General features: G+C 40.9%; 2 protein-coding genes across 2 annotated transcripts; both read left to right on the top strand.

Annotated features, from left to right (window-relative positions):
* Positions 1–516: 516 nt before the first annotated feature.
* On the top strand, positions 517–5,084 carry LOC139559849 (GTP-binding protein Rheb-like). Its single transcript, XM_071376232.1, has 8 exons — positions 517–930; positions 1,419–1,490; positions 1,911–1,978; positions 2,227–2,309; positions 2,633–2,689; positions 2,796–2,843; positions 3,068–3,149; positions 3,255–5,084. Exons 1-8 carry the CDS (start codon positions 879–881, stop codon positions 3,345–3,347), a joined length of 555 nt encoding a protein of 184 aa, XP_071232333.1. The 5' UTR covers positions 517–878; the 3' UTR covers positions 3,348–5,084.
* Positions 5,085–11,014: 5,930 nt separating this feature from the next.
* LOC139559842 (5'-AMP-activated protein kinase subunit gamma-1-like) lies at positions 11,015–24,357 on the top strand. Its single transcript, XM_071376220.1, has 13 exons — positions 11,015–11,365; positions 13,313–13,364; positions 20,330–20,430; positions 20,529–20,610; positions 20,727–20,785; positions 21,016–21,061; positions 21,152–21,206; positions 21,353–21,479; positions 21,740–21,905; positions 22,012–22,049; positions 22,211–22,357; positions 22,593–22,698; positions 22,877–24,357. Exons 1-13 carry the CDS (start codon positions 11,129–11,131, stop codon positions 22,885–22,887), a joined length of 1,227 nt encoding a protein of 408 aa, XP_071232321.1. The 5' UTR covers positions 11,015–11,128; the 3' UTR covers positions 22,888–24,357.
* Positions 24,358–24,363: the final 6 nt, after the last annotated feature.

The following is a 24,363-nucleotide window of genomic DNA, read 5'->3' as shown; positions in this document are numbered from 1 at the left end:
CAAATCATAACAGGGCCCACCATACACACAGGCCTACTTAACAGATTTTTAAAAAGCACGTTTCTGTAAAGGTATGTATATGATAATCTTGTATTGTCATTGAGCATTTAATAATAAAAACAGATGAACGTGTTTTGCAATATTAATGTGTTAAAAAGGCCTAGCTTGTGTCTATCTCTCACATTTGTAGATAACTAATTCAGGTTCAGAGTGACATCTGCTGTACAAAATGGGGCACCCTCCTTATACCTCAATACCACTGTCGTCACTAGCTACCACAGCCACAAAGTTATAAACCCCGCCTATTTCTACAATTTCTCTTCTTAAAATATGACTTTAAACCTAACCCTACGCTTAACCACACTGCTAAGTTTATGCCTTCCCTAACCTTAAATTAAGACCAAAAGGCACATTTTTGTTTTCATGAATGACGATATATTGACTTTGTGGCTGTTGTAACGAGTGGAAACCCAATGGCACCCTCATGTCAAGCTCTGACGTGTGTCTTTTTACGACGGTGTGCTTGTCCAGTTTCCGACAGTGTGACTCGCAAAGCGTAACCGCTGTGAATAAGCTGTTTTAGTTTCCTGTTTTACATTCTAAAAACTAATCTTTAGATACTTTCAAACTAATTATCAACAAACATAACTGTACCGATAACCGATATATTGCAATTATCAGTCGAAATACGTGTTCAACCAGCTTCAGTTCTGAAGTTGCAACTCGAGGCCCCTGCGGAGTGTTAGCTCTAGCTGCACTGTAAAGTTTGTTGTTGTCACGTGACGTGATACGAATGTGGCGATAAAGTTTTTGTTTCGTTATTAAAACTACCATACATTTCAACATTGGCTATCTATTGAAGTAACTATTTTAACACAATGCCTCAACCAAAATACAGGAAGATTGCTGTGATTGGGTACAGATCTGTAGGTGAGTCAAATAAGAAGCTAGCTAACTAACGCGTTAGCCAGCTTTTGTTTTTGTTTGCATAGCTACGCTATTGCTAGCTAAGCTAGCCAATGTTAGCTAGTTAATACCAAAACACAATGCCATAGCTGTGTAACTGAATTGTGTATATGTTAGTTTGTATAGAAGTTGTCGACGAAACGTTGTCGTTGATATCATTATTTCTATTCACCATGCCAAAGTTGTGTGCTAACTTTGCCACAACGGCAGCCAAGTAACTAGTTCCTCGATGTGGCACTGTAACGGGTCTACCTCACACTCTACTTACAGTTAGACATATGCATTGTGAAATATCTCCTGTCACAGCTAACGTTAGGCATTTACAATTTACAACTGTTGTTCAGATTCCGATAACTTTCAGTTTCTTAATTAACAAATGGTAATTTTCTATGATTTTGGAAATTGTTGCTCGTCGGCCACCACAACAATAAATTATTCCTTTACTTCTACAGGAAAGTCTTCTCTCACAATACAGTTCGTGGAAGGACAGTTCGTAGATTCATATGACCCTACCATTGAAAACAGTAAGTTTTTATTTTTGATGTGTTGGATCAGTTTTGTTTTTCTAATTGCACCCATTGTAAGGTTTCATTGAGGATCAAATAATATGCATGGATGAAAATACGTTATAGGTGGTTGTATCCAGAATGTATTCTCAATTCATGACCATGTTATATCCAGCAATTACCATTTTCTCCTGTATGTTGCCTGTGATGTAGGCCTATTCATTAGTCAGATTCCGTTGCTAAACATTTAGCAACTGAAACCTTTTATTGTTTACTCTAGGGACCTACCACAGTTTGTCCAATAGAAACTTGTTTTCGTTGCAGAACGTTGTACGTTTAGGGTAAACGGCTTCTGTTACAAAGCATTTTGCAACGGAATCTGACTAATGAATACACCCCTGGCTTGCGCTTGACCACTGTCTCTTCACCTCTTTCCAGCCTTCAACAAAATGGTGTCTGTCAACGGTCAAGACTTCAATCTTCAGTTGGTCGATACTGCGGGTCAGGTATGTATGCTTTACATTGCACTACATTACTCATTTTATTTATTTACCTCAGTTTCTCTGCTCTCTGAAATAAAAACACTATATACATACTAAAATGTTGGGTTCCGGTGATCAGTGGCAGTTTGAGCCGATGAAATGTAGAATTGTTGGGATATTGACAAAAAACAATGGTGGATATTTATTTCAGAAGCACTTGTCTGTTGTTTTTGTTTTTCATCTCTAACCGATTTCTCCCCTTATCGCTACAGGACGAATACTCTATTTTCCCTCAGTCTCATTCAATGGACATCCATGGTTATGTCTTGGTCTACGCAGTGACTTCCATGAAAAGGTGAGTAGTCACGGGTACATTTCATTCTGGGTTTATCCATCAGAGATTCAGTGTTCAATAGTCACTTGTACAGGGTTGCAGGTGTGATTGCAGGGTACAGTGAAAAGCTTAGGGTCCAAGCTCCGACATGTAGGATGAAGTGAAATAAAATAATGAAAATGGTAATAAAAAATGACAATAGAAATAGCACAATATACAGCATAACTGTAGTAGGGGGGAACATCTTTGCCCTTGTGACTACTGTGTGTATAGATGGTTGTCTGTGCATCAATGCACACATGGACCCTAGTAACCTATCTCTTTTTGTCTTTCACTTTTTGCAGTTTTGAAGTTGTTCAGGTTCTTCATGACAAGCTTCTAGATATGGTTGGGAAAATACAGTAAGTTAACCAAAATTATGAAAGGTTTAATGCTGCTTTTGATGATTTGTGTGTTTTAAAACATTTGTTTTTCATGTAAGAAATATCAATGGATGTTTTCTTTTAGGGTGCCAACTGTTCTTGTTGGGAACAAAAAAGATCTCCACATGGAAAGGTAAACTTACTTGAGTTGAATGAAGGTGAAGAGCAATGGTGCTCCCACTCACATGCATGGCTGGTACAGTATGTGTAGAACCATGACACTACCTGATATATGGTTTCACCTTGGTTATCCAGCCAAGGCCTTGTACCTTGTGACTATAGAGGTACATAAGTGCCCCCTGAAGATACTGTATGTGATTTCATTACATCATGCTCAGTGTGTCCTTTTCCCCTCAGGGTGATCAAGCCAGAAGAAGGGAAGAAGCTGGCCGACTCATGGGGAGCAGCGTTCATGGAGTCTTCTGCCAAGGAGAACGAGGTAGACAAATATATATTTTCTACAGACAGAGCTACTTACCAAAATTGTGTGTTTATTCAAAATAATTAAGGTATTTATTGATTTGTTTTCATCTCTGCATTGCAGACCGCTGTAGAGTTATTCAAGCGGATCATTCTGGAGATGGAAAGGGCGGATGGGAACGTTGCCTCAGAAGATAAGAAGTGTGCTGTGATGTAAGAGGGTCTAACCAGGACAGCAGTAAGCTCATTGGCCGAAACCAGGAGACACATCACCACCAGCCTGCCAATCATGACCTCCCCAGCACCAAGGAGCTGCAGTTGCAATGTGGCCATTTATAATTCAATAGTGTTTTGCAAAGGCAGCCAATCACACTCAAGGCTGACAAAGGAGAACTCTGAGAGGTGTCACACAAGGGTTTCACTGTCAGTTTTACTGAACTCTGTCAAGTTTGGTTGGCTTAAACCAAACCTCATGGAAAAACAAAACATATGAAAATGCCAAATGTAATGTATGAGCCACAAGCTCAAACTTTACAGAAAAAAACGTCTCCCTGATAATCTGATAATTGCAATCAACTAGCTAGCCATGCATCAACAGATGGAGCAATGACTGGCCAGTGTCCCCGACTCTCACTGGCTAGCTTCACCTTGTACACCTTGACTCCTTTTCTCAGGTCATCTGTATACTTCAATGAATACACCGGCCATGGCAGAGAGCCACAGTTCACATTGCTGTTGTAGCGACGTTGGAAAGTTGCTATGATTTACAACTGATTAATGTCTTACAGTATCTTGGAATGAGTTTTCTTTCACACAATACGTGTGTTGCGGAAATACATTTCCTCTTGCATTGGTCTTGGCTAACATTGTTTCACTGTAAAAATTTCAGCAAGTCAACTTCAGGTTACACTTCATCCTTGAACTGTAAATCATGTCTTTTAGAAAACTTAACGATTTTTATTTTCTAGAATACATTTTGATGTTCTTCAGCACTTCTGGTTGGCAGATTGGTCCTCGCTCCCTTCCTCTCTATGATTTATCTGTCATCTGACTTTAATAATTGAGCTGTAATTATCCAGTGGATGAGGCACCCTTGAATGAAGTTTCAGATTAGAAGAGTGGAAGGGATCAGTTATATTTAAAAGTTGTGGCCTTTTGATCCCAGAGAACTAGAATCCTATACACAGGTTCGAAAGTGTTTTTGGTTATATCCTGAGATAATACAAGTTTGTTTATTCAGCAGAATATTTAATAAAATGTCTGCATATAATTATACTATAATTAAGAATATTATGGACTTGCAGTTTTTGCATTCACTGATAATTCCTTACCACTGTGGACTGCAAACCAGTTCATGGGGACCACAGGATCTGCTCGTTTAGTTTTTGGGTTTTGATTCCAGAAGTGATGTAGGCTTGGTCAAGCTAAATAAGGACGCTGTATGACCCATTATGACTTATACATTTAGTGTTGAGTCAGGGAATAGCAGCGGACACATAGTGCTCAACATAACCTGATTTGCGTGTCCACTTTAACCTTACAAACAGAAGATCAATTAGAAGCAAATGGTTTTTACTGACATTACTTTCATTTATCCACCCCCTAGTATATATTATTTGTTATTTTTATGTTTTTTTTGGGATAGAGTGCTTCTCTTTGAGTAAGTAGTAGGTTGATTGATTGATAGGTGATTGATGGTCAAAAAGAAGCTGGTGATACTGTGTCTTGTGCCTTACCTTACCCTTCAATACCCCCTTTATTCAACCCACCTGCTTCCCTACCTGACTCAAGGTGCTCTCTAGTTTTTTTTCTTTCTTCTGTTGCCTTGATCCAATGGGCAAAAACCAGGTGGTGTTGTGCACCTGAATACCAATATCCCCACGGTCAATGTTAACTCAGAAATCTTGCTGTAAACAGTTTTGTATATATAAATAAATCCTTTACTCCATTAAAAGTCTGTCTTTTTATAAAGGTCTGTCTTTTTTTATTGATTAGTTGTGCTGTAGATGCTCAATAACTATCTGTGGCTAAGAATAAGAATTCCACAAGTCTCTCAAAAAATTAGTAATTATTGGTTTGACAAAACTGAGCAAAGATGAATTATGACACTAACAATTATGTAATTGTCCCTGTACTAAACCTAAACTATCATAAAGCGCAATAGTAATGGCGTCTTTTTGTAGGCACTAACTCCACCATGGCTTGTTGGCTAAAGCTTATGGGGAATTAATGGAGATTTTATTTTTTGGATCAACACTGAACATAAGGTCTCTGCTAAACAGGCCTAGGAGATCTTATATGTTTTGTTCAATGAGATCATCTTCATCAGCAAATGTCACTTTTTGGAATTTTTAAGCATTTATATTATCAAAAAAGCACTTAAAGGCTTCATAATTCATAAAGGTCATGTTAACTGACATTATCTCAGAACAAAATGTATAAGATCGCCTAAGCCTGTGTTAACCTCAGACCTTATTTTTGCCTTTTATATCAAAACCCTATTCTTTCCCCATTAATTTTCCCCATAAGAATGATTGCTGAAGGAACCAGAGGTAAATCATTTCCTGTTTTAGGACTACAAGCTGGCGTGCACCTTGATTGTCTTTACTGACTTTACAGAGGATTGTCAACTATGGCATAAGGGGACGACGAGTGGATAAGAGGCAATTCGTAATTTTGATTAAGACATTCATGAGTGAGCTAGGATTTACTAGTCAATATAACTCTTTAGCACTTTTGAAATGTACAGGGACAGAATTTAGAACATGGGCAGTTGTTACAGTATTCTCCCTGTACACCAAGTCAGACCCTTAGGATAAATAAAGGGAGCATATACAGTTGAAGTCGGAAGTTTACATACACCTTAGGCAAATACATTTAAATTCAGTTTTTCACAATTCCTGACATTTAATTCTAGTAAAAATTCCCTGTCTTAGGTCAGTTAGGATCACCACTTTATTTTAAGAACGTGAAATGTCAGAATAATAGTAGAGAGAATTATTTATTTATTGAATCACATTCCCAGTGGGTCAGAAGTTTACATACACTCAATTAGTATTTGGTAGCATTGCCTTTAAATGTCGGGTAGCCTTCCACACGCTTCCCACAATAAGATGGGTGAATTTTGGCTTATTCCTCCTGACAGAGCTGGTGTAACTGAGTCAGGTTTGTAGGCCTCCTTGCTCGCACACGCTTTTTCAGTTCTGCCCACAAATTTTATATAGGATTGAGGTCAGGGCTTTGTGATGGCCACTCCAATACCTTGACTTTGTTGTCCTAAAGCCATTTTGCCACAACTTTGGAAGTATGCTTGGGGTCATTGTCCATTTGGAAGATCCATTTGCGACCAAGCTTTAACTTCATGACTGATGTCTTGAGATGTTGCTTCAACATATACACATCATTTTTCATCCATATAATTTTTCTTCCTCATGATGCCATCTATTTTGTGAAGTGCACCAGTCCCTCCTGCAGCAAAGCACCCGCAGAACATGATGCTGCCACCCCCGTGCTTCACGGTTGGGATGGTGTTCTTCGGCTTGCAAGCCTCCCCCTTTTTCCTCCAAACATAACGATGGTCATTATGGCCAAACAGTTCTATTTTTGTTTCATCAGACCAGAAGACATTTCTCAAAAAAGTACAATCTTTGTCCCCATGTGCAGTTGCAAACCGTAGTCTGGCTTTAATATGGCGGTTTTGGAGCAGTGGCTTCATCCTTGCGGAGCGGCCTTTCAGGTTATGTCAACATAGGACTTGTTTTACTGTGGATATAGATACTTTTGTCGCTTTTTTCTCCAGCATCGTCACAAGGTCCTTTGCTGTTGTTCTGGGATTGATTTGTACTTTTCACACCAAAGTACGTTCATCTCTAGGAGACAAAACGCGTCTCCTTCCTGAACGGTATGACGGCTGCGTGGTCCCATGGTGTTTATACTTGCGTACTATTGTTTGTACAGATGAACGTGGTACCTTCAGGCATTTGGAAATTGCTCCCAAGGATGAACCAGACTTGTGGAGGTCTACAATTGTTTGTCTGAGGTTTTGTCTGATTTATTTTGATTGTCCCATGATGTCAAGCAAAGAGGCACTGAGTTTGAAGGTAGGCCTTGAAATACATCCACAGGTACACCTCCAATTGACTCAAATGATGTCAATTAGCCTATCAGAGGCTTCTAAAGCCATGACATCATTTTCTGGAATTTTCCAAGCTGTTTAAAGTCACAGTCAACTTAGTGTATGTAAACTTCTGACCCAATGGAATTGTGATACAGTGAATTATAAGTGAAATAATCTGTCTGTAAACAATTGTTGGAAAAATGACTTGTGTAATGCACAAGGTAGATGTCCTAACCGACTTGCCAAAACTCTAGTTTGTTAACAAGAAATTTGTGGAGTGGTTGAAATACAAGTTTTAATGACTCCATGTCACGGCCGTTGAAAGATGAGGACCAAGGCGCAGCGTCGTAAGCGTACATTTTCTTTCTATTAGAAAAGACGCCGAACATAACAATAAACACTACAAACCAAACCGTGAAGCTAAAGGCTATGTGCCATAAACAAAGTCAACTTCCCACAAAGACAGGTGGGAAAAAGGGCTACCTATGTATGGTTCTCAATCAGAGACAACAATAGACAGCTGTCCCGGATTGAGAACCCTACCCGGCCAAAACATAGAAATACAAATAATAGAACATAGAATACCCACCCCAAATCACACCCTGACCAAACCAAATAGAGACATAAAAAGGATCTCTAAGGTCAGGGCGTGACACTCCAACCTAACTGTAGGTAAACGTCTGACTTCAACTGTAAGCAGACAATGAAAGCTCTTACAATATTCGATGATGACATTTCTCTAAAACAGGCTATAGGCTACATGTGCACCACCAAGTCAGAACAGTAGGCAAAATTATTAGAGTGAGGCACATGGGCTACTAACAGCTTACAACACAACATACACTTAGTATTACTTTCTTAGCTACAGTATACATATCCCTGGCATATTACATAATTTATGCAGCAGCATACAATACATTTTTGGACTCACATTGCTGTGCTGTGCTCACTTGAACAGGAAGGTGGCGCGGCGGTCCTTGGGCAAATTTTGTCATCAAACTTTGTCATCAAAGTCTGGCTTTCTCTGAATTTATGGTGCTTTCAAGACAACTGTGAGCTCTAAGAAAAAACAAGGTCAAATCATGATGACGTCAGTGATCTTCAGGTCGGAGCTCTAGAAAGAGGCCCGAGTTCCCGACTTGCAATTCTGAAATAGATGACCGTTCAAAATGTATTTTCCCAGTCGGAGCTCGTTCCTAACTCACTGAAGTCTGAGATTTCCCAGTTCCGAGTTTCCAGTTGTTTTGAGCGCGGATGAAGTCATGCTGGATTGACAGCATGGCCAATGTTGAATGTTTATCCTTTTAAGCTTGGAAAAGAAACCCTTAAATCCAGAATTCGACCATACACCCACTATACTGCATAGCAGGCTTTGTAATGCTTGCAGTTAGCCACTGATTCCTTCCAAACAACTTATTGTTGAATTAGCAATTTCCAACTTGTTGTGTCCAATGGCCGATGAGCACCGGTATGTTTGATCTATAATTTCTCTTCATTATTTCCCTTCATTTGAAAAGGATTTGCCAGTAGATTGTCGACTTGATTCATGATGATGACTGCTAGCTTGCTAGCTAAGATTTTGAAAGTATGATGTTGACATGATCATTCCAATCAAAGCTACGGTAGATATAATGTGATTTGACGTCATTTTATCTGTGGCCAATTACCTTGAGCCTTCTTGGATGGGCATTTCTAATAACTCTATGGCAGCACCCAAGGGGCTTGAATTTTCTAGCTCTACCCGTAGATTTTGCGGTGACGTAGTGTCCCCGTGAATGACAGAACACTGAGCAAATCACGGCGCAACTAGAGAACATTACCAACCCCTACACGCTGTATTTTCCGTTGGCTGTCCCACCACCACAGAAAGCACTGAGCTAGTCTGAAACACCTGCATTTTGGAGCTGCCTTACTCAAGAAATCAAAAATGAGACCATGTTTGTGTGCCGCTTCATTAACTCAATAATACATTTTTGTTTTTACATTGTTTGCAAACTGATATGTGACATGTATAAATGCTAAAATAACATTGCAAAACAGGTGGGGCTCAAAATGACGGGTTGCCATTCGCCACAGTTCCCTACACATACGCCCAATCCCGCCCCTTACCCTAAACTCCCAACCCTACCATCTCCATACACTGATACGTCACACTCTTTCCCTTCTTTGAGCCCACCCCTCTCTTTACTCACGTTTTGTTTAGTTTGATGTTGTGTTTTGACTGCTGTTTTGTTGTTTTTCTTTTTCATTTCTATAATTGTAAAGCGACTTTGTGTCCTTGAAAAGCTCTCTATAAATTCCATGTATTATTATGTTTATTATTATATGCTGCTGATCAACACGACTTGCTTACATTTTTACAATTTGTTATGCTCATTTACGTTATATTTATCCCTCCTCTCTTATTATGAGATGGAGTCCAGACAGGCTTTGTGAATGGACATAGAGAGAATTAGCAAACTCACACACACCCTAAAACAGGGGTGGGCAAACTTTTTGGCTCGAGGGCCACATCGGGATTTTGAAATTCAAAGGAGGGACGCATTTTTTGGGGGACCAATTGTTTGTTAAAATCAATTTGCGGGAGCCTCCTGAGTGGCACAGGAGTCTAAGGCACTGCATCGTAGTGTTTGAGGCGTCACTACAGACCCGCGTTCGATCCCAGGCTGACCGTGACTGGGAGACCCATGAGGCAGCGCACAATTGGCCCAGCATTGTACCGGATTAGGAGAGGGTTTGGCAGGTCGAGATTTCCTTGTCCCATCGCGCTCTAGCGACTCCTGTGGTGGGCCGGGCGCATGCACGCTGACATGGTCGCCAGGTGTACAGTGTTTCCTCCGACACATTGGTGCGGCTGGCTTCCGGATTAAGCGGGCATTGTGTCAAGAAGTAGTGCGTCTTGGCTGGTTCGTGTTTTGGAGGACGCACGGCTTTTGACCTTCGTCTCTCCCGAGTCCGTACAGGAGTTGCAGCGATGGGACAAGACTGTAGCTACCAATTTGATACCACTAAATTATGTCTCGTGTCCCTCCTTGGCCGAAAAGGTCCCATCAATCATAGCCACAAGCACACCAAATCATATTTATCCTTTCCTAAAACCGTAGGCCTATTCAAAACCTAGGCTCACCTTCAAATGTTGGCTGTAGTCTGGGGATTCCCTGCTTTGCGATCTGTTGCCTATTTCAACAGCCAGGGTTTCATTAAAGAGGTGTAGTCAGGATATTTTTTTATTGCATATTTAATTAAAGTGCATCGCATTTTGGACGTTAAACTTAAATTAATTGTCACAAAACGTGCGTCAGACAAAAAAATATGTATTTTGTTTCTGGCTGGTATATGTGGTGGTCGCCTAAATTCACTGTATTAGGCAAGGCCTCATATATATAGGATAGCAAACGAATGCTGGAATAATAGCCCAGCCTATGAATTAACCTTGCGCTTGCTTACAGCGAACTGGCGGGGAAGTTTGAATGGATGAGAGCTTCTCTGGTGTTATGTGATCACATTGGCTGGTGGTAAAAATGCAATAAATGTAAATCCTCTGTTCTCCCCGCGCGCAATATGTTACAATGAAATGTATTCCGTTAGAATGCCCAATGTTAGAATGTTTCAAATCAAATGTATGAATTAAGTTAGAACGTTTTCTTATCAGTCTTATTTCCATAAACATTGTGATTGGATGAAAGCAGGGAGGGTTATCGAATCAGGATCAAAACCACTGCTCTCCTCGAGCTCATTAATGATAGAATGTTCAAATTTGAAGATTGCCAAAAGGCCAGTCTCATTGGCAATGACAAGGAGTGGCAAGGAATGGAATGTTAGCTAAATAGAATGGTACCCAGGCTACCCCTTTTATCCCGTCTCACCCTTTCTTCACGGTCATGCGCAATCAGAAGGAAGTACTGTTAGAGGGGGCAATCGCAATCTCTCGCGCTTCCGGGGGAGTTCCAGTCATTCCAAGGCATCTTTCTCCTCGTTTATTTCAAGCTATCAGTCCAGCTAAGTTTAATAAACAGATACCTCGGGAAGAAGTCCGGCGTGAGAAGAACGTTTGGTGGTTTTCTTCGCTACCTTACAGGGCCAAGCAAGGACGAGACAGTGAATGGAAAATGGAGTGTGTAAGTAGTTTACACCGCGAGCAACGTTCAAGCTGACACATATTAGTTAGCTACAGCTAGCAAGATCAACTTTGTTATCTGTGGTTGTGTTTCGTAACTAGTCAGCGTACCAAGCTCATTAGTAGTGGCTAGCTAACGTTAATTTGTTGTATCCTTGTTGTTGTCACATTTCAGTCAGTAACGTTCACTTCTTAGCGCCAACTAGTTTACATCATGGATACTTAACATACCAAATTGGTGGCCATCGTTGGCTATTGACATTGTCAAGCCATACTAGTTATGTCAGCGTTCAGAAGTTTTATCTTATTCTACTTCGCTAGGTGAACTAACGTTGGGTAACTGTTGTGTTAACGCTACATTGACAGCAGGAACTGAACTGTCTAGTAACGTTATCCTAGCTAGTGTTTATTTTATTTCACCTTTATTTAACCAGGTAACGTTAGGCTAGTCGAGAACAAGTTCTCATTTAGTGTGATCCAGCTAAGCCTGTTGTTTGTTAACGCGTTACCTTTCTGTCCAAAGGTTCTTATATCTAAATGCGACAAGGACAGTTAGGCAATGACTCCCACGTGTTTGTTACATATTGGGTTAGGAATAGCAAACCAACATGATTGAACCACTTTCAGACAGCAGTATGTAAGCTAGTTCATATTCCTGATATAAGGCTGTCGATGATTAGCCAAGACTAACACATTGGTGGTAATATAAAAAGCACTGGTTCTTGTAGCGGAAACATAAGTGATTTCATTTCCTTGGCATTTCGCAGCAATTACACTTAACAAAAATATAAACGCAACCTGCAACAATTGCAAAGATTTTACGGAGATATAGTTCGAAAGGAAATCAGTCAATTGAAGTAAATTCATTTGCCCCTGATCTATGGATTAAACATGACTGGGAATACAGATATGCATCTGTTCAGAGATGCCCACAAAAAGGTAGGGGCGTGGATCAGAAAACCAGTCAGTATCTGGTGTGACCACCATTTGCCTCAGGCTGTTGATTGTGGCTTGTGTAAAGTTGTCCCAGTCATCTTCAATGGCTGTGCTAAGTTCCTGGATATTGGCGGGAAATGGAACACGCTGTCGTACATGTCAATCCATAGCATCCCAAACATGCTCAATGGGTGACATGTCTGGTGAGTATGCAGACCATGGAAGAACTGGGTCGTTTTTAGCTTCCTGGAATTGTGATGATGGTGGTGGATGAGTGGCACGACAATGGGCCTCAGGATCTCAAGATGGTATATCTATGCATTCAAATTGTCATAGATAAAATGCTATTGTATTCATTGTCCGTAGCTTATGCATGGACATACCATAACCCCACCGCCACCATGGGGGACTCTGTTCACAACATTGACATCAGCAAACCACTGTCTGGGTGGCTGGTCTCAGATGGTCCCGTAGGTGAAGAAGCCGAATGTGGAGGTCCTGAGCTGGCGTGGTTAAACATGGTCTATACGGTTGTGAGGCTGTTTGGACGTACTGCCAAATTCTCTAAAACAACGTTGGAGGCAGCCAATGGTAGAGAAATGAACATTAAATTCTTTGGCAACTGCTCTGGTAGACATTCCTGCAGTCAAATGCCAATTGCACGCTCCCTCAACTTGAGACATCTGTGGCATTGTGTTGTGACAAAATTACATTTTAGAGTGGCCTTTTATTGTCCCCCAACACAAGGTGCACCTGTGTAATGATGCTGTTTAATCAGTTTCTTGATATGCCACACCTGTCAGGTGGATGGATTATTTTGGCTCACTAACAGAGTTGTAAATACATTTGTGCACAAAATGAGAGAAATAAGCTTTTTGTGCATATGGAATATTTCTGGGATCTTTTATTTCAGCTTATGAAACATGGGACTGGCACTTTACATCTTGCATTTATATTTTTGTTAAGTGTAGTTAAAATGAATCAATGAACCTATACTCTGACCCTCTTTCAGATTCCACTTTCTGTTGATGATGTGGATTGTAAAAAGGAGCCACTTCTAGAAGGTAAAGAACCATATTTTACTTTTAATGCATAGCCTAGCTATTTATCCTTTCATTGCTGTCTGTAGCTATCCTTTAGGATAAATAGCTAGGGTATGCATGATGGAGCAATCTTAATCCTATGCATGGTGAGAAATTGTTAAATGGATAATCCACCCTAGAAATGAAGTGTGACATGCAATGTCATAAAGTTCCCGTCAATGGAGATTGTTTGTTATCCCCTATCACATTTCATAACGCCTTTAAAACAATTACCTGCACATACTCCAGATCGCCAAATCGGTTAAAAGATGGTATGGGCATATCTATCTGTCGATTAGCATTACAAAGTATATATTTGCTGACAAATAAACAGTGGAGCAAATGATTCAGCTCATTTATTCCTTCAAGTACCATCGCGCAATGTGTTTTTCCTCCTCCCAGCTCGTCCTCTAGTCTTAAACTCTACCCTAGGCAACACAGTGGCTATGGTCTGGTTTCAATGATGGACTCTTTTGGCATAGAGGAACTATGTCTATTGTCATGTTTTCAAGACTACTTGTCTTCTAGCCTGGTTGCCTTCTCTGTTCAGCTATTACATTCCACTCTTGTCATTTGCCAAAGATACTGCCTTTTCGGCAGTTTTCAAAAATTAACATTAATAATCTCGATGAGGTCAGAGGATTTGATCCTGATTTCAAAACCCCTCGCAGCTATCATCCAATCAATGTTTATGCAAATTAGTCTAATAGGAAAACGTTTTAACTTAATTCATACATTTGATTGGAAACATTCTAACTAGTGATCACAAGGATTCCTAAATCATTGCTAAGAATAATGAAAATGACTGCAGTTTCTACTGGTCATTGTTTTCAGGCTGGTTGTATTGGTGCTAGCTAGGTACCCCCAGAAGTTGCGGTCGAACAAATTATGCTTTATTACCAACGCGGTATTGTAAACACATCGTTCGTAGCCGGTGTTTGCTTATTTGCAGACTTTTTCTGTACAGCTTTGACAGTGCTACTGTATCTTTTTTGAAACAAAGACCCAAACGGTGTTCCATAATATGTATGTCGTGAAGCTAATAGCAGTGACGCTATTACTGTGTAACTCTGGTAGGGCAACATCTGAAAAATAGCACACTTGGTAGTGTGTACCAGTGCTCGACCAGTCGGTGAAAGCCAACATCACCCACGACAGAGAACTGTTAATTGTCAAGGGCAATGAATTCCATGATCTTGGCATTATTAATCGATTTCGCCTATTGAGTTGTCTACCTGAAATGTTCTTACTCTTTCAAATGACTGCTCGACTTGTTGACTGCTCGATCCACACAGCAGACATTGGGCTAGGTTTGGAATGCTGTGTTGCACGTGTAGCGCAAAATTTTACCTGGCGTCATTACGTCATGTACCTACGTTGTGAACTTTCATGTGCCTTAATAACAAACGTATGCCATCTGTATATACAATTGTTAAATTACGAGCCTAGAAGCGTGCCATATACCACGCTTCTGTCTATTTTAGCTGGTCAGTATTTGTAGGTAATCCCATCTAACGCAGCTTTTAATTATTTTTTTGTGTAGTAAAACTGCATAAGTGTTGCTCTCCACTTTCTGGAGGACCCAGTTTTGAAATCAGTGGAATTTGAGTATGATAGCTAAGGGGATGGAGAAAACACCTGTCTGTGCATTACATCTTCAAACTAAGGGAAACCATGGCATCCGACAGGAGACGCGTCCATCCATGAATGATGTATATTGGTAAGATAGTCTAGCTAGCTACATTTTCAGATATTACACATTTCTAATTTTGACAGTGGTTTCATATCAAGTTAGTGTACTGTTAGCTAGCTAGCTAACGTTACGTTTAGGATCTTATTATTCGTATCTCAGACCCGTTTGCTTAGCTAGCTATAGCCTAATGTTAGCTATCTAACATTGAACCTGGTTGTTTAGCTGCCTGCAGGGTAGTAACGTCATGAGTTGGGATTATAGTTCATTGGCATCCGACAGGAGACGAGTCCATCCATGAATGATAGTCTAGCTAGCTACATTTTCAGATATTACACGTTTCTAATTTTGACAAAGCGTAATTACATTGTTGCCAGCAGCAGTTAGTCACCAACACTCTGGATAACATGAAAACTGGTCAGTGGGGTGTTCTCTCATTTGTCTGGAAGTAGCTAGCAAACTAGCCAATGTTAGCCAGTTATCTTGGGTGCTTGACTGCCGTTGTGAGGTCAGAACGCTCGGATCAACCCTACTCCTCGGCCAGAGCGTCCAGTGTGCGCTCTGAATTTACAAACGGACAATCTGTTAGCACAGTTGCAGTCACCAAGGTCTGGATAACATAACAGCCTAACCAGCTCTGCTAGGGCGAGTAATGTTCAGTGAACTGTTCTCTGATTTGTTTCTGGAAGTACCTAGAAAGTTAGCTTGGGTGCTTGACTGCTGCTTTTTAGTACAGAATGCTTGGATCAACCCTTAAAGAGATTCTTCTTCAGTGGGCTTTATCGGCGGTTGGCATGCAACGTTATGGTGGATTACCGCCAGCTGGAGTGTGGGCCAGAGACAGGAAGAAACTATATAGACTATATCTAATGACATTCTACTCAATATACTATTTTTAAACTAATTTCCTGTATCCCCTTCTCCCTCATACTAGATCTCAGCCTCTCTCTTTCCCTCTGATACTGCCCACACTGTAGCAATACATGCTCCACAGTCTCGGTTTCCTGGCAGTAATCACACTTTCCTGTTGGATGCTTTTCTATCACGTTTAAGGACTTATTCAACTGGCAGTGTTCCACCATTAATCTTGTAAATATAGCCTCTTCTGTTCCTTCCTGCTGTCCTTTCCTCTGTACTTGAAATAAATGCCTGCCCTTAGTATCTCTATTCCCCTTTAAAGAGATGGGTGGGGCTAAACCTTAAGGGGGTGTGAACGTTGCTGAATGGGTGTAGGACAAAGAACGTCTCTCCAATAGTAGTACCAAAATATTAAAAGGACATTTTCTCAAAATTGAGTTTACAAGTTTATCAACTTTAAAATCAGAATTACCTTCCAATTGTTCCTCAACTGTAGTGTATGCTGTACCATTTTGTAGCTCTGAGTCTCTACTGTTATCCAATGTAAAAAAAACACAATTTCAAATTTTCCTACATAAGACCGATTTGAGCCGGTCTGTCACATTTTGGCTCCATTCATTGTTCCCTCTATCCTTACCAGTCTCCCAGTCCCTGCCTCTGAAAAGCATCCCCATAGCATTATGCTTCCACCACCATGCTTCACGGTAGGGATGGTGTTAGATGGGTGATGAGCTGTGACTGTTTTTTTCCCAGACATAGCGCTTTGCATTCAGGCTAAAGAGTTACATTTGTCATCAGACCACGGAATATTTTGCCTTATGCTCAGTCATCCATGTGCCTTTAATGCAAACTCCAGGCGTGCTGTCGTGCCTTTTTTTCAGGAGTGGCTTCCGTCTGGCGACTTTCCCATAAAGCCCAGATTGGTGAAGTGCTGTAGAGACTGTTGAGGGTCTGTAGTGACACCTCTAGCACTGAGATGCAGTGCCTTAGATAGCGGTGCCACTCGGGAGCCCCTGTATGTTGACATGCACTGTCAACTGTGGGACCTTAAATAGACAGTGTTTATTTCTGAATGATGTTCCAAACAATTAAATTGGCCACAGGTGGATTTTTTTTATTTTCTTAATGTAAATTACATATTTCTGTATTTCATTTTCAATAAATTTGTAAAAATGTCTACACATGTTTTCACTTTGTCATTATGGGGTATTGTGTGTAGATTGGGGTGAGAAGTATTTAGTCAATTTTTATTTTATTTCTGTCTAACACAACAATGTGGCATAAATCAAGGGTTATGAATACTTTCTGAAGGCACTATATATTAGACCTAGCCTACTCCAGTGAATTTAGGCGACCGCTATAGTCCATGAGCCAGCCCCCCCAAATTAACGATGTCTGTTGTTTTTTTTGTTTTTTAAGGTCTATGTCCCGAGAGTTGGAAAATGTCTGAGAGCAGTGCAGCAATGGTAGCTTTCTGTGTTATCACTGTTTTGTTCCTCCCGCCCATTTTTGTATTTATTCTTTTATTTTTTACAATTGTTTATCATAGTGTAAAATCCCAATGTCAGTATACAACATGTTCTTGCTCACGTATAGTTTCAGCAAAGTAGTCAATGGAATGTTCCATTGACCAAATTGGCACACATTCAACAAAGTGGATATTTGTAAAATCCATCATGATTTATGTATTGTAACAGGCCCACAATGTGGTTACTTAAGTCCGATTTGGCTATTTTCACTGCTGAACATGTAGAAGTCGTCCCTTTTCAGGTTTAGAAGTAACTGCTAAATGCTAACTCCCGTTCGTATAAGCTGGTTAGCATAGCTAGCATACAGAAATCGGTGGTCGTAGTCAGTCGTTATTAAATTTAATGCAGTTGATTGGTAACGATGACATGAACGTGTTAGGGTTGCAAAGGGTCATAAACTTTCTGTTAAACTATGAAAAATGTATGCACTACTGTAACTCGCTCTGGATTAGAGTCTACTAAATGAAAAATGTAATGTGCCAGGGCAACCTCCATCAACATCAGCAAGACAGGAGCTGATCGTGGACTACAGGAAACGGAGGGCCGAGCACACCCACATCAACAGGGCTGTAGTGGAGTAGGTCGAGAGCTTCAAGTTCCTCTGTGTTCACATCCCTAAGGTATCATGGTTCACACAGATAAGATTTGGCATGGGCCCTCAGATCCTCAAATTTCTACAGCTGCACCATTGAGAGCATCTTGATTGGCTTCTCGTCGCTTTGTATGGCAACTGCTTGGCATCTGACCGCAAGGCACTACAGAGGGTAGTGTGTATTGCCCAGTATATCACAGGGGCCAAGCTCCCTGCCATCCAGGACCTCTATACGGGGCGGTGTCAGGAAGGCTCTAAAAATGGTCAGACTCCAGCCACCCAAGTCTTGGACTGTTCTCTCTGCTACCGCACAGCAAACGGTACCGATGCACCAAGTCTGGAACCCCCCCCCCCCAAGCCTTAAAACTGCTAAATAGTTAGTCTGGGTAGCTAAACTTGTAGCATCATACCCAAGAATCATGCCAAAGGTGCTTCAACAAAGTACTGAGTAAAGGGTCTGATTACTTATGTAAAGGTGATACTATTATATATATTTTAAAAAATAAATGTAAAAAAAATTATAAACCTGTTTTGGCTTTGTCATTATGGAGTATTGATGGATGGGGGGGGGGGGACGTTATCAAATTTAGAATAAGGCTGTAATGTAACAATGTGGAAAAAGTCAAGGGGTCTTAAATACTTTACGAAGGCACTGTATGTAGGTAATTTTGTGACCTTTCAGAAGAACCATGTGTCAAACAAAGATTAAAATGTATCGGGTTTTTCTTTTTTAAAATAATCTATACAGGCAATTATGATATGTACCCTAGAGGTCAAGGTTCTGTGACTGACAGCTGTAAATGAAAGCTTTCCAAAGCTATGTGATTAAAGGATATAAGTGTACTCACATTATTTGTCATAGGGTAGAATCTCGTATGGGGAAATCATTTCTGGGATGGAGGGATGAGAGCAATACACACAGTTACCATTGCTGCACTGCATTTTCCAACTCTAGGGACATAGACCTTCAAGAAAATTAGAGACTTGTCATGAACTACCACCTGTGCTATGCAAGCTAGGGACCCAAAAATTATTTTGTTTGACGCAAGTGCCAATGAGTTGAAGTTGAACATCGCCAGATGCGTCAGTTTAATTAAATGTGCAATAAAGTATAGTGCCACGGCCTATTTAATGAAACATTGGCTGTTATAGCATTATGCTATAATGTAGCATCGGGCTACTTTCTGATGGACTACAGCCAAGATTTGAGGTGAGCCTAGGTTTAGAACACGTTTTATGGAAGGAGAAAGTGTATGTGTGTTTGAGATGTGCTGGTAGCTTTGAGCCCTTTTTAGGGTGTGTGTGAATTCGCTAGTTCTCTAATGTCCCTTCAGAAAGTTTCCTCAAGTAGCCTGTCTGGACTCCATCACTTAAGAGAGGAGGGACAAATAATATAACTGAAATTAGCATAACATTAAAAAAAATCTAAGCAAATCCTGATGATCAGCTTTATGTGCGAGGAATGACGACAGGTGCCAGTTTTACTTTTCTTTTCTCTCATAATTAGGCCTTTCTAGCCACTTTGAACGACATGATCTTCCATTGACACTGCCTTCTGACGAGAATGACTGCAGCAGGTCGTAACAGTATCGTTTATTGTTCTTAAAATTCAAATTCTATATTGCGCCAAATTTGTGCGCACCCCATGTTCCGTAACGTTGTTATGGAAAATATTGTTTCGAACTACCAATCAGCAACTGCGCCGTAAATCCGGCTGCATATTGAACGTTGAAATTGCTGAAAGGCAGCCTCTCTGGCAAATGACAGGAGTGGAAGAGACTGGTACCCAGACTAGTCCTCCTTGTACTGTGTGTTTGTGAGAAAGTGTCGTTTCCAAGGCAACACCCACTCACGAGGGACACGTGATCTAAACCAGGGGATCCAAAAACATTTTCATGTGTGTAGCAATGTTAGCTCTACAGCTTGACCAGAGAGAGAGCATTTCCACAACGATTATCACGTTGCCCCCAATTTTATTATAACGACAAAATTAAACCTATGTTCACCAAAAATGTTGTTCTCATATATTAGTTATTCAGGAATGTAAATCATTGGTTTTGAGTGGATTGCTCTTTTTTATGTATTTTTTTTATATACTTGAGTTTGTAGAAAGTATTATGTTGCCTGTGTAGGAAGGAATCCTCAAAGTGTTACATTGTGACAAATTTTGGAATCTATTGAGGCAGCTCAAAAAAAAAAAAAAATATGACAATTGAAATGCATATAATGAATGCACAGTAAATTGAACCCGTTTCCCTCTTGTCCTCATTCTCCTCAGACTCGGATTATAATGTCTACACCCGGTTTATGAAGTCTCATCGGTGCTATGACTTGGTCCCTACCAGCTCCAAGTTGGTGGTGTTCGATACTTCACTGCAGGCAAGACCACATCCTGATTTTAACTCTTTCCTGTCAAATGAATCTAGACCCAAGACGCTGCTTTGTGTTTGTGTATAACTTGGTTGATCGCGCCGTAGGTAAAGAAGGCATTTTTCGCTCTGGTGTCCAATGGGGTGAGAGCAGCACCACTCTGGGACTGTAAGAAGCAGTGTTTTGTAGGTAAGAAAGACAGTCCATTGTCAACTGTTGCCTGGGCTTTTGGGTGTTTATTGTTATTTTTAATAATGCACAATGAGTGGAGTTGACTCTGTTCTCCTGCTGATCTCTCACTGCAGGCATGCTGACCATCACAGACTTCATCAACATCCTCCATCGCTACTACAAGTCTCCTTTGGTAAGGCCTAGCTTTCAGCCTGCCCTCGTCTTCCACTGTTTCTATGCTTGCTTGTTTATAGCATTCCCTATCTCAATTTCACATTTTAATCATATCAGTGGTGTTGGAGGTTGGAAAGGTGCGACAAGTGATTTGCAGCACTTACATCATATCTAATGAAGAGTTGACCTTCATGCCTCTCACTACCCTTGCTCTGTTAGTCAGCATTTTCACCTGTTTTAATGTTTCAGGTGCAGATATATGAGTTGGAGGAGCACAAGATAGAGACATGGAGAGGTAAGGGCATTTAGTAACTGTAATAATAAGTGACTGATCATCTACTGGCATAAGGCTAACTAATGCCTATTCTGTTCTCCTTCATCATAGAAGTCTACCTTCAAGACTCCTTCAAGCCCCTAGTCAGCATATCCCCCAATGAAAGGTAGGTCTACTGCCTTGGTGAGGGTTGTCACTGGACAGTTGGTCCAAGTAGCCAGAGCTCAATTCAGTTACTGACTGGCACTAATGTTTGTCTGAAAGAGCCCTGATACGGTCACAAAGGTATTTTAATTTCCTTCCCTGTTTCAGCCTGTATGACGCCGTGTCGTCTCTGCTGAAGAATAAGATCCACAGACTGCCTGTGATCGACCCTCTGACAGGGAACACTCTCTACATCCTCACTCACAAGAGGATCCTCAAGTTCCTCAAGCTCTTTGTGAGTCTCTTTTGTGATCCTCTTTCTCACGCTTTCCCCGTTCATCTCTCTCACCTCGTTTTATCACCCGCTGTTCCTTGACATCTCAAGGTTGCATTCTTGGCAGGAGAGAAGTTAAGACGAGCAGTTCTAGGAGTTGTAGGCCTTGTTAATGAAATCCACACCCCAATGTTTATTGATTGTGGTGAGGTAATATACTGTGTTTAATTTGATTTCTTTTTCAAGCCACTTACATTAGTGTAACCTTGTGTTATTCCCAGATATCGGAGATGCCGAAACCTGCTTTCTTAGGCCAGACTCTAGAGGAACTGGGCATCGGAACATTCCATAAGATTGCAGTGGTGCGTTCTGACACACCTCTTTACACAGCACTGGGCATCTTCGTGGAGCAGAGAGTGTCTGCCCTGCCTGTCGTCGATGACAATGGTGAGTAAGGGGGGAGAGTTTGTTGAATGAAGGGTTAAATATGACTTCTGACCCTGATATGGTATGTAGTACTCATGTGCTCATGTCTTTCTCTCTCAACACACAGGACGAGTGGTGGACATTTACTCCAAATTTGATGTCATTGTAAGTACTGGACAGCTGTGCTACCAATGAGCCGTATTTAAACAGTATAGTCACTGATCAGCAGAAAATATAGTTGTTTTAGCTCATTGTGGGTGTTTGAGAGACAGGCGAAGAGTACTGAAAACAAGCAGCATTGAGAAGTAATAATGTCCCCCACACAGAACCTAGCTGCAGAGAAGACGTACAACAACCTGGATGTGACTGTGACCAAAGCCCTGCAGCACCGCTCTCAGTATTTTGAGGGAGTGCTCACCTGCAACACACACGACACACTGGAGTCCATCATCAACAGACTGGTAGAGGCAGAGGTGAGTGAGACGGAGACGCCTGTGTATACACATTCTATTACTGTTTGGGTCCACAATTTAAACAGTTTCTTGGGAGTTTGTCAAGGTCAATACAAGTAGTACACACAATCATAATGTAATATATACACCGGTGCTGAGATCTAACCTTGCCATTACTAAGTCAACATCACCTTACTTGAAGGTGGAACAACTGCTAAAGCCTTTAGTTTGTGTAACCTATGGTTTGTCTCCTCAGGTGCACAGGCTGGTGGTGGTTGATGAGCAGGAGGTGGTGAAGGGTATCGTCTCTCTCTCAGACATCCTCCAGGCACTGGTGCTCACTAATGGAGACGGAGACAAGGGTAAACACAAACCTGCGCTATGCACTGACCTTGATGAATCAAATGAAAACAATGTGAATGTCATTACGTTTCAACTCACTCCCTGGGAAGCAATGTCTTACAATTGTTTTGTGGTTTTAAAGGAATGAAATACTTTTCAAGGTGAAATAAAGTGATTTATCTGGTGTTTGTATTTCAGGAACTGCTTGAGGGAGTGATGAAGGGAAGCCTCCTCCAAAAAGATGAGGATAAATAGAGAGGAGGATCCTGGAGGAGAGGAAGAAATAGGAGTGATGTGGGAGAGGGAAAGATAGGAATCTGTCAACATAACCCCTCCTGTACAAATGTACGTCTTGAACACGAGGATCTCTCCCTGCACAAAAATGTGAATCCCATTGACCTTCTCAATTCAGCAATATAGACACATACAGTACCAAGGGACACGTTAAACCAAGCCAAAACCAAACAAGAAGTGGCCAATAGAGTGTGGCTGTATGTCCATTGTCCACTCTGAGCGGCCCAACACAACCTAGTGTCCCTCTATTGGTGCAGGTGATGGACCGATACAGTGCAGAAATGATGTCTAGTTATGTGAAGGGGATCAGTTATCCACTTCTCAGACAGATCCATTCCCTACCCGTTATCTCTCATTTGGTCTGTAGACACTGGAGAGAGGAGTCGGTAACTTTCCACCCTGGCCCTTAACTGAGCAGCATTCCTTTTCCCCCATCATCCTTATAGGGCTGGAGTCTATAAAGCACAACAAGCCAATCATGGATCAAAAGATCATGTATGTCACAGTGGAACTATATATATTAGTACTGGAAGCTACCACAGCAACTCTGCTGTTTTGGTTACAGTAGGTGAAGTCTGGATTGTCCGAGTTGGCACTGCTGTAGATGTAATTAATTTTATTTCTAATATCGATGCACAACCACTGATTTATGTTATCACGAGTTGTTTCTGATTTGCTGTTTGGCATAGCATACATTTCACAATGTTTTCTTATTGCCTCTTCAGTTTGTAAAGTGTTATGGTTTTGCTCAGTGTGTCCTTGTTTGATTTGACACCCACATTGTCTGACCCAGAAGACTGGAGACATTTTTATGGCAGTAACACAAGTCTGTGTTTTTAGGGTTTGCTTAGCGGTGTTCCTCAAAATCCTTCGAGCGCTAGATGAGATTATTTTGCCTTGAAGTTTTACTCAAGATCTTTTTAGAAGGTTTTCAACAACATGCAGTGAGTGTGTGGATTGATCATGATGGATTCAGTCACTGTTGCTTGTGAACAATTGCATTTGAACAATTGCAATTGTCTTCTGATTGGATGTATCTGAGTGCTTCTGAGATATTCATCCTGATTGTGTTGCGGGTAATTCGGTGAAGCAGTTGACATTTTGGACAGTCTTTTTTGCTGTGACTTTATTCCATTTTCTTTTATTACCTTATAGGATTCCATTTTAGCCTTTTATTACTACCCGTGCTTTCCTTTTCACGTTCCCAGAGGGCAAACCATGTATGAAAGGGACTTTCTTGGGCCATTGACTCAGTACATTTTCAAAATGGACTTTTGCTCACTGGTTTTAAGGTATGAATAAGATGTGTACAAGTATGTAAATGATTTTTCTTCCTAATGTGAATTGTAATTTAATGCATGAGCAATAAATAATGTTTTTCTGCAGTTTCC

The sequence above is a fragment of the Salvelinus alpinus genome, chromosome 2 (assembly GCF_045679555.1).
Source record: "Salvelinus alpinus chromosome 2, SLU_Salpinus.1, whole genome shotgun sequence".
Lineage (NCBI taxonomy): Eukaryota > Metazoa > Chordata > Actinopteri > Salmoniformes > Salmonidae > Salvelinus > Salvelinus alpinus.
This window is presented reverse-complemented; position numbering and strand designations above follow the sequence as displayed.